Genomic DNA, 15058 nt, shown 5'->3' with positions numbered 1-15058 from the left:
TCGATATCAAAGCAGGCAATGCATGTGTGGCTATGCCTCACAAAATAGGTCGGATTATTGAGGGGAGTCCCGCTGACCGATGTGGCAAGCTGAAAGTGGGAGACCGGATCCTGGCAGTGAATGGATGTTCCATCACCAACAAGTCCCATTCAGACATTGTCAACCTAATCAAGGAAGCAGGAAACACAGTTACCCTCCGCATCATTCCCGGGGATGGTAAAGTATACCTATTGTGTCTCTCTTTCTCTCTCTAGCTCTCTCTGTATCTCTCCTTTTCTCTCTGTCTCTTTCTTTCTCTCGTTAGTATTCACATAATTGAATAGTGTCGATTTCGAAGCAGCCTTATCCATCCCTAACTGAACATACCCGTCATGAGCCATTGTTACTAAACCTTACCTGCCCCTCCACTCCCTTTACTTAATCCTCTTTCCCTGGGGCCCCTGCCTTGCTGCAAGTATAAACATTGCAGAAAATCTCAACTTTCCCCATTTTATTTTGGTTTTGGTACCCTTGTCCTTAAAATGATAGAGTAGTTTGAATACAGTGGTAAAGATCCGCTGATGTTCTATCTGGAAATGAATAAAGAGTTTTAAAAAATCACTAAAATGTAACTGTGTGAGGGGTGCCTGGCTGGCTCAGTTGGTAGAGCATGTGACTCTTGATCTCAGGGTGGTGAGTTCAAGCCCCACGTTGGGTATGAAGCCTATGTAAAATTAAATTAACAAGTGAATAAAATTTTTAAAAATGTAAATTTAACTGTGATACAGTGACATAAAACCTACATAATGACACTTCAGAGCCAATACTATTCTTTTCTCTCAGGATAAGTGAACATATAAAAAGTTTTTTAAAATATTTTTTAATGTTTATTTTGAGAGAGAAAGCATGTGCATGCGAGTGCTCAAGGGAGGAGGGGCAGAGAGAGAGGGAGGGAGAGAATCCCAAGCACGATCCACACTGAGCACCAAGCCCAACACAGGGGTTGATCCCATGGCCGTGAGATCATAATCTGAGCCAAAATCAAGAGTTGGACCCTTAACCGACTAAGCCATCCAGGTGCCCCAGAAGTGTTTTATTAAATGAGAGATTCTTAGGGTTTGTGCCTACTTGATTTGTCTCTAATTTTTACATGTGGATGAAAAAAGAATAAAACCTCTATTTTTGATAGGTTATATCTGCATTAAAGTAGGCCTGTTCTTATTTGTTAGTTTGTTTGGTTATTAATTCAAATCTGGTTTATTTTACACCACTGGTGATTCTGCCCCCCAGGGGACATTGGGCACACTGTCTGGACTGGGTGCTAAGGTCATTTAGTGGGGAAAGACCAGGAATGCTTCTAAACATCCTACAGTATATAGGACAGCCCCCTACAAAATAAAGCTATATAGCAGGAAATATCAATATTCATTATTCTCAATAAAAATGAAGTTGATACACTGATGTCACTATGTATAGATTCTTCAGGGAATTTAGTCCTGAATATTGACTTCATTCTCAGCAGACTTTGCTTTTGGGAGGAGAGTGATACTTGTCTCTGGTGTTTCAATGTCTTTTGGTGGTGGTGGTGGTGGTGGTGTTACTATACATGTGTTATAAAATAAAATCTATATTCTAAAGTCAGTGTTTCTCAAGAGGAGAATGTGGTTTATGGAGATAGAGTGATAAAAATTCCCTGTCACTGATCTGTAAAATAAGAAAATCAGAGATTTTATTGGAAGTAATTCACCAAATGAATCTTTTTTAGGATTTTATTTTTAAGTAATCTCCGCACCCAGTGTGGGACTTAGAGTTGCATGCTCTGCCAACTGAGCCAGCCACGTGCCCCCCAAAGGAGTATTTTGTAATTGTTAGAAGGTGATCCTTTTTAGTTTAAAATTCAAGTGGTGTAAATTGTGCCTTTGAGAAAAAAATAAATCCCAAACCAAACAATAAATATTTGAAAATTGTTGGTTCTAAGAGCAGAGAATTTCCTCTGAACCAAAAATACCCAACTCAAATGTGGAGGAAAAAATAGCTTCTTGATTGCTCATCTCCTATACCCGGCCTCAGATGCATGGTTAGTAATTTACCGTGTGGTCAGGAGTCCATTCTGCCAGTTCACCACTCTGGAAGGCAATTACAGTTTAGGAATGTGATCACAAGTTGATAGAACATAGGTTTTCTAATGGAAAGAATGAAGGAAGCCAGAAAAATTTAGTGAGAGAGCCAAATGTAGTATATAAATTTAGATATATTGATGTACATGCCCTACAGAGATTTCAGAAAACTAATTTAAAAAAACAGGACACAGGCATTGACTTGCTATCTCTATATTGGTCGGTCTTAGTGTGGGAACGATAATGTCCAAAAAAGGAAGGAAGGAAGGAAGGAGAGTACTCCTTGAAGGAAGGGCCTAGAAAAAGAGTTTGAAGTCAGGAAAGATATAAATATGCAGAAGCACTTTATCCTACTGTGCACACACTAGATGTTGACTTAATGCAGTGGAGAATAGTTTCGGAAAACTTGAACCCAAAAAAATATAGTTCAAGATGAATTATCCAGTAGCAATTGCCAATAAAAAGACATTTTTTAAACTTCAGTACTTAATACAAAATTCAGAGAGACACATCCCACACCCTCTTGGTAGGAAGAAAGTAAACATTAAAACTCATACAGTGTACTTGACTGATTTGTGCTGCCCAGGGTGTGATTTCATCCCAAAATATTGCAGGAATTCAGTGCCATGATAGTAAAACCCTTCGTCCATTACTTTGTAAATTTCAGAGACCAGGTAAAGGAAATCACGTCTAACAGAGGATAGATTTGTGATGTTCATCTTTTTAATGGAGCCAAAAATGGCCATCTTACAAATTTAAATTGAAGCAGGGGAGTTGGGTTTCTGGAGAGATGTCAGAGCATTCCAACATCCAGGAGATGCAAATCCAGGAGAAGTTTGCCAACACCTGGAAGACACAGTGACCTTTATGGCTTGATAATGGGAAAGAAACACGTGGCAGATCCACTTCCTGTCTGGGAAGGTGTGTTGGATGTGCTAGACTGTAGGGTAAAAGGGATTGGTGTGTTAGGGACTTCTCCTCCTTCACACCTTTCACACTAATGCTTAATTCATCAAATAGCCCAAAGACAGTCTGTGCTACGGTCCTCAGGAGGAGACTGAAGTTCTTAGAGACCCGTCTTCTCCAGAGTGCTATTGTCAGAAACCCTAGGGGGCACTTTAAGAAGATGGGAAGATGTCTTTTAGACAGTGCTTGGAACCCACTCAGAATCCACTTCTGTCCCTCCCTCCTGTTGCCTGATTGTTTTCTCTTGTCATCGTTCACCTAGTCCTTTCTCCAACTCACTTATGTCAGTCTGTACTTTCCCTCACTCTGCTTCTCATGTTTCTCTGTCCTCTCCCTTCCCCCACCGGCTCCCTTCAACAAAAGCTCAGAAACATGACTCTCCTTTATTTAGTTTATCATGTTCCTAGAAGGCCTGCCTTCACAGATGTTGGACAGGCCTAGATTGGGGGGTCCTCACCATCTCTGCTTTTACTATCTTTGGGACCAGCGTGGGAGGTGCAGTGGGGGCAGAATTTCTTCTCCTATGAAATACGGGAAGTGATAGTAAATATGTGAGGACAGCGCAGAAAGGCCCGGAGAATAGCTGAACATACTGAATCTGAACTTAAATTTGACAAGTCAAACCACACATGCTTCCTACCACTTGCCTTCTATAGAAATACTCTGTGAAATCTGGGGGGAATGAGACTTGAATCGGGGCAGACCCTGGCTGAGTCAGACTAACGCAGAGCCATCAGTTTGAATCAAGTTCAAGGTAATGAATATTTAGAAGCTTAAAAATAGATTACTTATATTAAGGTCTTAGGTTTGTACTTCAGATCCCTCTGATTCAAAGTATTTGTTGATATTGGAGGTAAAGTGTGGCAGCCCAGACATTTCTATTTCCTTGGCAAAGGCATAGAATAGTATAAATATCTTAATAGAGGGCTCTGTGGATATGATAGCTAGCAAGACAGTAGGGCAAAAGGAACAGGTTTTGACCATACACATTTTTTAGGTCTCCCCGAACTTCAAATATTTATGGGATTCAAATTTTCGAATCCTTCCTTTCGGTATTTATTACATCTGTTTTCGTGCATTAAAATATTTATGAAATATTTTAAGGGAACGATTATATCCTTTGTTGATCTGTTTGACTTTGTAATGTGGATTCTGTAACGGAGGCTAAAGGTATTAACATGGGGACTAGGCTGGAATTGTAATCACTTGTCATAGAGATATACTGAAACCCAAGATAGAAGATCCTGTCAGAAGTTAGTGCCCTGATTTAGCACAACACCGTGACAGTGCCTTGAGAGCTAGGATATGCTTTGCTTGAGACATGATTGCTATGGAAAGTGTAGTAATATCCATTTTCATTCCTCCGGGAGAGCTGAAGTAGGTGTAAACACTGCTTAATAAAGGATGTAGGATACTTGCCGGAATTTGTCATAAAAATAGCCAATCTGTCCATCTGTCTTTGAGGTTTAGAAGTCAAATACATTGACATCCCTTCATAATACTGTGCTGGCATATGCTCTTTTATCAGGCCCTCATTATATGGCGCACATATTGCTTTGGGATGGAGCTATAGATTTGCGATAACGGGCCTCAACTCTGTAATTTAAAAAGAGAAAATTTCAACGCAAAGTCTTGGTTTAATTCTAGGTGAAGAGTTAAAAGTTTAATAAAATGAGTATAACTATTTTTTTTAGTTTGTTATTTCTGAGAGAGAGACAGAAGGTGAACGGCGAGGGGGCAGAGAAAGAGGGAGATGAGAGGATCCAAAGTGAGCTCTTTGCTGGCAGAAGAGGACCCAGTGTGGGGTTTGAACTCACAAACAGTGAGGTCATGACCTGGGCTGAAGACGGACGCTTGACCGACTGAGCCACCCAGACATCCCCCGCGTATAACTCTTGATACTCAAAATGCATCCTGTAAATCCAGAGCATGTGAAAAATTATTTCAGTGCTCAGAAGATGGCCCATAAAATGTAGACTCAAAGCAGGGTATTTTGTATTTTGTATAGTTTTGTGATAGTTGGTGGTGCTTATGCAATAAAATGAAGGCACTTGCCAATTAAATGTGATTTCCCTGACACCGACACATAATTCTGTTACACGTGGAAGTGAGACTCTCCAGATGACTTTGGACGTGTTACCTACCTTGCCCAAGCCTCAGTGTCTCCATCTGTAAAGTGGGGTCATAACTGAACCTATTTCATTGAGTTGTAAGAATTAAATGGGGTAGTACAAGTGGAAATGGACTTAGCACAGTCTTTGGCGCATCATGAATGATGAAGAAATGGTGGCGGTTCATAGATTTAAGAAAGACAGCAGTTGGAGGAAATTCAGCTAGCTCAAAAAAGCATTTGCATATAAATGTTAATTTTTTTAATGCTTAAAGTTAATGTTCAATCCAAATCATGAAGGCAGCAGGAAAAAAAGAGAGAGAACCCTGTTTCAGAATGGGATCCCACCTGCCTAGAAAAACCCTGGGTACCACAAACACACAAGGACTCAAAAGGGAAACTCCTGCACAATTCAGTAATTATAATCACTTTAATTACAACGAAACGTTCTTTTTGGTATCCTGATTATGATTTCCCCATGGCCCGAACAATCTTGTGATTTCCCAGAGAGTCTCCATAAAATTAATTACGGTGAGCAATATGAATTTTTTTAAAGGACCAATACATGGGTTGATGAAACTTCTGGGGAATCGTATTGTACAGGCAGTGCAGTCTCTTAGTCCATTGTTCTGACAGTGCGTGTACTTGATGGCATATCACATAGATTAATCACCTTGGTTGTGCTCGTTAACTGCAGTCATAAAAATGTACCAATAATATGCTTTTAATATTGCGATCCCAGAAATCCATGTTCCCGATAAAAAATCTGGTGATCATCTTTTGTATGGTTTTCATGTGCCAGGCCCTATCCCAAACACTGTCTTCTCCTTAATCTTTGCACGGATTTTCTGAGATACTTCGGATATAATGCGTGTACAGAAGAGAAAACTGAGGCAAAGGAAGTTGAAGTGACTTGGCGTGAGTACCAGCCAGTAAATTGCCGAGCTGGGGGTACACACGGCCAGATAGTCAGCGTCTGGAATCTGACCTCCTAACCATTCTGCTAAGCTGCCTCCCATTAAGCCTGAGAAACACCACCTCCCCAGCTCGGGGTTGCCAGGCGTATTGGCATAGTAAAGAACCTGAGGCTGCTCAGAGGAAAATCAAAGCACAGACACACAAAACTTTTTCCCTCTGTTTCAGCCACTATTTCTGACCCTTAATGGACCACAGGTTCCTTTCCCTCAGAATCTGTAGAAACGGTGGTGAAAACAGACTATGGGAAACTTGGCCTAACACATGAATGGGATTACATTACAATTCACTTGATCTGTTATATTTTCTTAGTAATCCTGTGCCTCAACTGTGGGAACCACAGGCTCTGTGGCTGAAATACAAACTTAAAATCATAATTCAACTTTCTCGTTTTAGAGTGTAACTTAAGTTCCCACGGTCATAAAATAAAAACTAGAAGTGGTAGCGAGGGCCATAAGTCCAGTTCATGTATTGAGTGCTTCCTATATGTCAGGTACTATACTCAGCTTTTCAAATATTTTTGTCAAAGGGAAGGGAATTATGTCATCATCCCCTTCTTTCAGAGGAGTAAAATAAGACATATGGCTAATGAGTGGGGAAAGGGGGATTGGATCTCAAGCCCGTGACTTTAACAACTGTGTGTGATGAAATCAAATAATAGGAAGCCAGACCCAAGCTGCGTAATATCCTTAGGAAATTAAAATGGAGGACAGACCACATGTCATTGGGATTTCTGGGAGGTATTGTCACTCAGGACTGCAGTGGAGAGATATCGTCCAGGTGTCCCAGGTGGGAATACTTAACACATTTTCCCATAGAAACTTTGTTACACATTATGGGCAGGTATATGTATTCTGAAAGCATTAAGATGCCTACTGTGAGCTGTAGGAGTCCTAGAAACTTGTAGGCTGTATTGCCCACTAGGAATTAAATAGGCACTCATAGCCTAATCTTGGAACCTAAGCACCACATGTAGTATTTTCTTGATGAGAAGATTGATGGCAAGTTCCAAATAGTCAACCTAAAATTAAGTACTAAAGTGCAGCTTGCTCATAACTGCTTGCTATCTGCTTTGATCGTAATGGAGAAATAATTAGTAAAAAAAATATAACCATCACTATATAAGTGATTAAATTTTAATACATGCATGTTGGTGTGCAGTCTGTAGGGCATGGTCTTGAGTGTTTTCAAATTCTGGATCTCCAGACTTCTAGAGATTAATGAAGTTGCTTATGAATGTGGTTAGCGGAGAAGAAAGTCAATTTACCTAAGAATATAATTATATTCATTCCATTAGGGTGGCTTCATGATTTATACAACTTCTATTTACAAACTCTGCCTCTAACTAATGCAGGTTTTAAAGTTAATTTTTCATCAGTGATTCTAGACGAGATCTGTGTAGAAGTCTACATTTTCAGTTGTGCTTCATTAAAAGCACTGGGGAGGAAGGTAGATGAGTGTGTGTGTGTGTAGTTATCAAGATGTTAGCACACTTCTGATTGTAATATTCACATGAGGAAATCAAGCGGACTCTGCTCATATTGCTGATAAATTGCAGGAAACAGTAATAGAGACATTTGTTATTAGTCCGTCCAATCCTGGGCAGTAATGCCAGTGTGGTGCCGTGCTTTGAAGGGGCTGCCATTTTTAAGTGTCAGGGAGGGAGAGACACTTCCCTCGGTTACAATTTTAGGGAAGCATTTTTGGAGGCAAACTTCTCCGTTCATTTGCGGGGATGTCGGTTGGGAGGAGGGTAATGGGGGCGTACGTGGCTCTCACATCGTAGAATATCTTAGAATGGTTCTGTGAACACTTGCTTAGAAATTCCAGTCAGGACGGTTTCAAACAGTGATAGGGAAACCAGGCGTGTCACTCAGATGTGGGACTTCTGCATACCTCCTGCTTTGATGATCTCTCCTCTGGGGCCCTCATTCTGCTGCGCTCTCTCTCTCCCTCTCCCTGCAGAGTCCTCAAATGCCACTTTGTTGACCAACGCAGAGAAGATTGCCACCATCACCACCACACACGCCCCTTCTCAGCAAGGGGCCCAGGAGACCAGGTCAGACATAACTTTGGTTGCTTTTGTTAGTTTTAAGGGGAAACAACTAACTCTTGGTCTGATGATACTCATCCTTGACTTTGTTTTCTTCCCTTCGGTTTCATGGTTTGCTTTGCTTTCACGCTTCTCTCTCTCGCTTTGGCAGGAATACCACCAAACCAAAGCCGGAATCTCAGTTTGAGTTCAAAGCACCCCAGGCAACACAGGTGAGGGCCATTCTTCTTTTTTTCTGTTTCCTTCCAACTTTCTGAAGCTATTTTTACGAGCTATCTTTTATAAGGTACCCCCAATTAAAATAAATAACCTTTTGTGAGAGGTTGTACTAAATATGAGCTCACATTTAGCTGGCTAGGAAATGACATTTTCTGTTACTACCTTTGCAAAATATTCCTAGAAATCCTCTTCTAGGTGGGAAAAAGAAAGAAAGAAAGAAAGAACCGCACTTATCTCAAGGACTGGCCATCAGAGAAAGAGCAAAAGTGCTAATCGCTACTCGGGGTATTCATGCCTGTATTTATGCTAAGAGATGTCTTTTTTTGTTAAGGTGTTTCCCAGACGTGGGAATTTCAGGTGAGACCCGGAGAGCCAGCTACCTGTCTGGCAGGGTGCTAGGAGAGAATGCATTAATACGCAGGTGAAGGAAACTTGGGAGTAATCCGTTCATGGATTCACTAACCCACTCGAGCTCCTCCTCATCCTGGGTGGGAACCACTCCTCAGATGGGAGGCGGTCGCTCTTGGCATCCTCGTCATAGACACTGCTGCTGTTTTCCAGGCACGTGGCAGGGAGGCCTGTGCAGAATGGCATCACATAATGAGTTTTCCCGCCACAAATAACGATGTGTGGCCACACTGATTAAATTTTAACACACGTCTGTTGGTGTGCGGTCGGCAGGCACACTCATGAAATGTCTTCAGATTCTGCATCTGCGAATATGTCAGATGAATGAATGTTAACAAACAGTTGAGAATCACCAAAAGAGGGATAGAGACGGTGCCTTTGTGTCAGATGACCATTTCGGAGAATATTTGGGAAGCGGTGGGAAAAAGAAATATGTGTGGGTACGCGTTCTCCCCTGAATGACCGCATTTCATTTTTTAAATAGGAGCAAGATTTTTACACTGTGGAACTAGAGAGAGGAGCCAAGGGATTTGGCTTTAGTCTTCGAGGGGGCCGAGAATATAACATGGACCTCTATGTTCTGCGCTTAGCAGAGGATGGCCCAGCAGAAAGGTGTGGAAAGATGAGGGTAAGTAGGAAGAAGAGTCTGGAAAAATAAGTCATCTCCAGTGGCTTTTTGACATGATGTGGCTAGAACCTTCTTGTTCCTGAGAACTACATTTCATACTGCTTTCAGAACACTCTAAAATGCATGACTCCCGCCTAGGGTGTATTTCTCCCTAAAGCATAGTTGATGGTAACTGCTAAAGTTCGGTGAGCCCTTCTGATTGTTCAGGGATGAATGAAGAATTGGAATTTCATGCAAACTCACTGAAGTAAAAATCAGTCCTGTGTCCGTAGTTCTTCTCCTTAATCTCATATGGTAGGCGCATCATTTCACAGCAAATCCTAGGATTTACCAGGATGCTTAGAGAGCAGGAAGTCCCTCTCGTCTTGTAGGTTCTGGGTGGTGAGCTCCATTCAGTGTCCTGCTAGTCACCAGGTCTTACTTTAGCCTCTGGAGCAGGTCGACTCTGCCTCAGGAAAGGCCCCACATCTCCATGGCGGGAACATTCACAGTTTGTCTGCAGTAGTCAGAGTTGCAAATTTTAAATCTACACATGCCAAAAGATCACTCTCTTCTTTTTAGGAATCTGGTATCTGTTACTGTGTATGCATGTGTCACTTTTCTGGGGGGGGGATTAGATGGCTTAAAAAAAAAATGGATAGGTCACGTAGATGGAAGCATATGCATAGGGAGCCGTTTGCTACGAATGAAGAGGAATCAAGACGGTCAGGTCAGGAAAGGAAAAAAGTGCACGAAGCTGGTCCAGAGCGGAAAGAGGGAAAAAAGTGACCAAAGGTAGGGAACTTAATATTTGTATATGAGGCATAGTCTCTTGCTTGTTAAATTTCTACGGATTGAATTTTAATGAACATTTTTTAAATATTTATTTATTCTTGAGAGAGAGACAGAATGAGAATCTCAAGCGTGCTCTGCTCTGTCATCGTGGAGCCCAACACAGGGCTCAAACTCCCCAACTGTGATATCATGACCTGAGCTGAAATCAAGAATCAGACGCTTAACCGACTGAGCCACTGAGGTGCCCCTTTGAGCGTTTTTTTTTTTTAATTGAGAAAGTGGACCATGCATATGGATATAAAAAATTAGTGAAAAATAGTGCATAGTAATATATAAGAAAGAAAGTGCAAAGAAATATATAAACTTGTTAAATTTGTTTAAGTTTCACACACATTGGTTATGCTTTTCCATGTCTTAGCCTACTTCAAAAAAGTTTCTGATGGAGTGAAATCTTACCATGGTATTTTGTGTAATGCTGTATAGTTCTCAAGATACATTTACAGTAGTGACCAGTTTCGTCCTCACAGCTTGGTAGGAATGAGTTGTTAACATCCCCTTCTACAGATAAGACATTGAGTTCCAGGAAGTTAAAGGATTTGAACAAGATCTGGTAGCTAACAAGTGATAGGACTCGAATTCAAGACCTTAATCTCCAAAGCCAGTGCTTTTCCTCTTCTGCCTTCTGGAAGATAAGCTCCTTGAGAGCAGGGATCTTGCCTGTCTTGTTCACTTCTTTATCTCCGGTGCCTAGAATAGTAGCTGACACATCGTAAAGGCAGCATCATTGTATAGGCATGGTTGTGTTCTCATCAGAAAGCTCTCCGCGGGCAGCAGTTACTTCTAAGCTCACTCACAGCTCAGCTGGCAGGATTCAGTGTCCCTTGGGCTGTTGGCCCTACCTCTCCTTCATGTCATCACAGACTCTGTAGGGTAGCTCAGCACATGCGTCAGAGTGAACAAGTGAGAGGACAAAAAAAAGGGGGGCACATAAGACAGAAGCCAAAAGTATTTTGTAACCTTAGCTTTGAACTGATATCACATCACATTTGCCATATTCTTTTTGTTAGGAGCAAGCGACTAATTCCAGCCCACATTCAAAGGGAAGGAGGGGCGCCTGTGTGGCTCACTTGGTTGGGCGTCCGACTTCGGCTCAGGTCATGATCTCACAGACTGTGAGTTCGAGCCCCGCGTCGGGCTCTGTGCTGACAGCTCAGAGCCTGGAGCCTGCTTCAGATTCTATGTCTCCCTCTCTCTCTCTGCCCTCCCTCCCTTGCTCGCACTCTCTCTCTCTCTCTCAAAAATGAAAGTTAAAAAAAAATTTTTAATTAACATTTTCTGTACTGTTTTATTTTTTTCTCTTAACACTTGCACTTTCTAACCTACACATTTTTCTCTAATTTTCTTGTTAATTGTCTTTCTCCCATTAGAATTTCATCTCCCTGAGGGCAAAAGCTTTTGTTACTTTCACTGCTGGACTATGCAACAGAAGATTTTCTGGACTAGACTCCATAAATACTTAGTAAATCAATAAATGGAAGAACTTTACATCCTAGAGCACCTCAGCGGCCGGTGAAGCCCTTTGCGATCTTCTCATTTTGTCCTCTCTTTGGCAGATTGGTGATGAAATCTTAGAGATCAATGGCGAGACCACCAAAAACATGAAGCATTCTCGGGCTATAGAACTGATTAAGAATGGTGGCCGCAGGGTGCGTCTGTTTCTGAAGCGGGGAGACGGCTCCGTACCAGAATATGGTGGGTCAAACTATGAAAACATCCCTTCCTTCCCTGGCATGACTCCATGAATTTGTCTCCAGAACTACAGCAGGAAAGTCTTTTTGTTTCCCCCTGTTCACCAGTGTCTTACCAGCCTTTCGCACCATGTGATAATTTGCCTCGCTTGTTCTGAAATCTCTACACATTTCATCCTCTTGCTTGCTTACGTGGACTGGGACGTGGCCTAAGACAAGATCTTTATAGCCCCTTTCTGATAATCAGAGAGAACATTCTGTCTAGTCCCACCAAGAGTGAAGGAATGTTTGTTTGAACTGTGCCAAACTGTTTCTCAGATCCAATTGTTAGCACAAAAATGACTATACTCCTTTTCAGAAGCAGGAAAGCAGGTTTCCTGAGTGATATGTTGAGGCACAATTCTCTCTCTCTCTCTCTCTCTCTTTTTTTTTTTTTTTTTTTTGTTTTCTTTTTTGGTTTCTTGATGTTTTTACTGAAGAGGTGTGAAATTTTGAGATGATTTGGGGGCCTTGCTCACCTCCTTTATGCTCTGTATACGACACTTCCGCATCCCCGCCCCCCCTTGCTGGTCCCTACCCCCAATCAGACCACCCGAGCCCACTACTCTAAAACAAACGAAACTGTTGATATATTAGCCATATGTTTTTAGATGAAAAAGGATGAAATAGATTCCCAGTGCTCATCATGAGGGAAACATGTTACTATATACCTTTCCTATGGGGAAAGCCAGGTTATACATAGAGTTCCTTTGTCATATGTGTAGACATGATTTGAGTAAACAGCAATGATCTTTACCTAGCTTAGTGTTCTGATGGCAAAATGCTGTATTTTATAATAATTATGTCCTATTTATTTGAGAGTCTTGTTTAAAATAAAAAAAAAAAAAAAAATCTATGCCCTAGATGTAGGGCTTCTCTTCCCAACCAAAGGTCTACAAAAGTTTCTATAGAAACTGTGATTGAATGGTCCCCATATACGTTGGTCCCCTTTATTAGGGATTGATCTGTTATCGCCCTCTTTTCTGAAAGTCATTCTGCACAATTCCCAGTTGCATTTTGGACTTGATCAGATCCTTAATTCAGAGGCAGCTCAAAGAAAAGGAGAACTCCTTTGAAGGACAATCTTCCCAGGTGTTGGACACTCATACAGGTGTAGACTACAAGGGGCCCAAGGTGGGAGGAGGGAGGAAATCCGACGAGGCCCCTTTAGACAAGGCCAACCACAGGGGAGGTATTCTGACAACATTAAGACGTCACAGCTGTGCACTGCGCTAAACCTCTGACCATAGGTGTATCGATGCCACTGAAACTGTGTAACATTGTCTCCCTTTCTGTCTTCCCTATGCTTCTGTTGGATGTGATATTTCATTTGAGAATCATCGTCAATAACCTGTGTACCTTCTCAAAACCTATGTCTGTTGCACTGAGGATGAAAATCCAACACTAACAAATGTTCTTTGGGCTAAAAATAAAGATCCTTTAAATACTCATTTTTCCAAGAAGGGTTGAACATGCCAGATTTGTGCTGCTGTAATGTCTCATGCGTCATTTGGACTAAATCTCTCTAATTCTATTGATTAGAGTCACAAATGGGTTATAATATGTTAAGTTCCAATATTTTTCTGACTTGATTGGAACCTGCTTCTCTGTGAGGCTATTTTTGTAATGAGTTTTTTGTACTTAATTTAACTGCCGCGGTCTTCGGGTGGGGGGAGGGAGGGACCTCTGGTCTTCTGTTGTTTATTGTTAATGCACTCCTCTATGCCAGCTTGTCATTGTTCCAGTTGTTTGAAAAAAAAAAAAAAAACAAGAAAAAAGGATGCATCCATTGTCTGGGTTCTTGAGTCACCTTATATGGCTGTCTGAAAAATGTCACTGTTCGATTGCGGTCTCTGCAGCCTTATTTGAGTGTTGCCTTAGACTGTCTGACTGGACAAATAAACTCTCTTTGCCCCATGTTAACAAATGCAGATTTTTTTTCTTTCCTCTGTGTTATAGGGAATCTAAATGTTCAACTTTTTCTCTTTCTCTCTTTCTCTCTCTGTCTGACTGTTCTTGGTGCTGGGCCCTCCCTTCTACAGCGATGATACCTCCTAATATCGCTGCATGTATGAGAAATGAAAAGCTCGGGGAGGCTTGCTTCTACCTTATGGGCCATAATCAAACTACGGTTTGTAGCTCAATCAATACTAGGTGTTTCTGTGCTGTGGCCTAATTTCCTCATTGCTTCTGCTTAGCTCTATTTTGATATGTTTGGCAATTCATTCTGAGCACCCTGCGTTCTTTGAATTGTAAGTACACCGCTGACCCCTATTGAAGTCTTGCTCTCCCTTACCTTAAAAGTAGGTGTAAGGAAGCCCAAGGTTAGATTTAGGAGAGTGAGCATAGAGCACCTACCCATACCCAAATCTTAAAATGTTCCCATAAGCTCCTGTTTGTGTTAATTCTAACAGAAAGAACAAGCCTCGCATCACAGGGCCCTCCCCTAGGTCAGCAAGGCTTTGTTAGACAGAGGGACGACATTTTCTGCTCAGTCAGCTCGTGGGAAACTACGGCCCAGAGTCCAAATCCTGTCCAGAGCCTGTTTTTCTAAGTCAAGTTTTATGGGCTCCTAGCCACGCCCATTTCTTTTCTGTGTTGGCTACCACTGCTTTTACACCGGAGTTGCACTTAAGTAGTTATGGCAAACTGTGCAGCCGGCAAAGCCTGAACAGAAAATTTACAAGCCCTGCTGTAGGCTATATTCCCGTTACTACCAAAACCCACCCTAGGTTTTGGCGCATCTTTCATGAAACAGACTGTTTCGTGTTGACCTTGTTGCCTCACGAAATCCTTGAAAGAGGTCCTGCGATTCCTGCATCACCCTGGTTTGCCCTCCACACGGCAGCACGTTGTTTCCGGTGTTTCCAGTGTCTTGCCTGGAATCCTACGATGTGTGTTACCGTGTTAGTTGCAACAGAGCATCCCTGCTTTGAAAAGAGCTTTCATGATTTCCCGATGCAACCTAAAACATCTGCTGTGTCATTTCAAATTGTTTAATAATAAATAGGAGCCCCCATGGGCTGTTCTGCTTTAAAATAT

The 15058-nt window shown here is 41.7% G+C and overlaps 1 protein-coding gene and 1 non-coding gene across 21 annotated transcripts in view; both read left to right on the top strand.

The window, feature by feature from the left end:
- The window catches only part of MAGI1 (membrane associated guanylate kinase, WW and PDZ domain containing 1), a 643266-nt gene that overhangs the window by 623622 nt on the left and 4586 nt on the right, over positions 1-15058 (top strand). For 5 of the 20 annotated variants that reach the window (XM_043587890.1, XM_043587877.1, XM_043587880.1 and 2 more), the window contains 5 exons: positions 16-216; positions 8113-8206; positions 8352-8412; positions 9312-9455; positions 11843-11981. In XM_043587890.1, coding sequence (XP_043443825.1) covers positions 16-216; positions 8113-8206; positions 8352-8412; positions 9312-9455; positions 11843-11981 — 639 coding nt within the window. Of the gene's footprint in view, positions 1-12; positions 217-8112; positions 8207-8351; positions 8413-9311; positions 9456-11842; positions 11982-14058; positions 14148-15058 lie in introns of all 20 variants that reach the window. The other 15 variants (XM_043587882.1, XM_043587874.1, XM_043587881.1 and 12 more) reach the window with 5 other exon arrangements.
- TRNAK-CUU lies at positions 625-697 on the top strand. The gene has a single exon. It is a non-coding gene; the product is annotated as a tRNA-Lys (tRNA).

This window comes from Prionailurus bengalensis, chromosome A2 (assembly GCF_016509475.1).
Source record: "Prionailurus bengalensis isolate Pbe53 chromosome A2, Fcat_Pben_1.1_paternal_pri, whole genome shotgun sequence".
Lineage (NCBI taxonomy): Eukaryota > Metazoa > Chordata > Mammalia > Carnivora > Felidae > Prionailurus > Prionailurus bengalensis.
The sequence above is the reverse complement of the archived record's forward strand: the minus strand, read 5'-3'. Positions and strand labels throughout refer to the sequence as shown.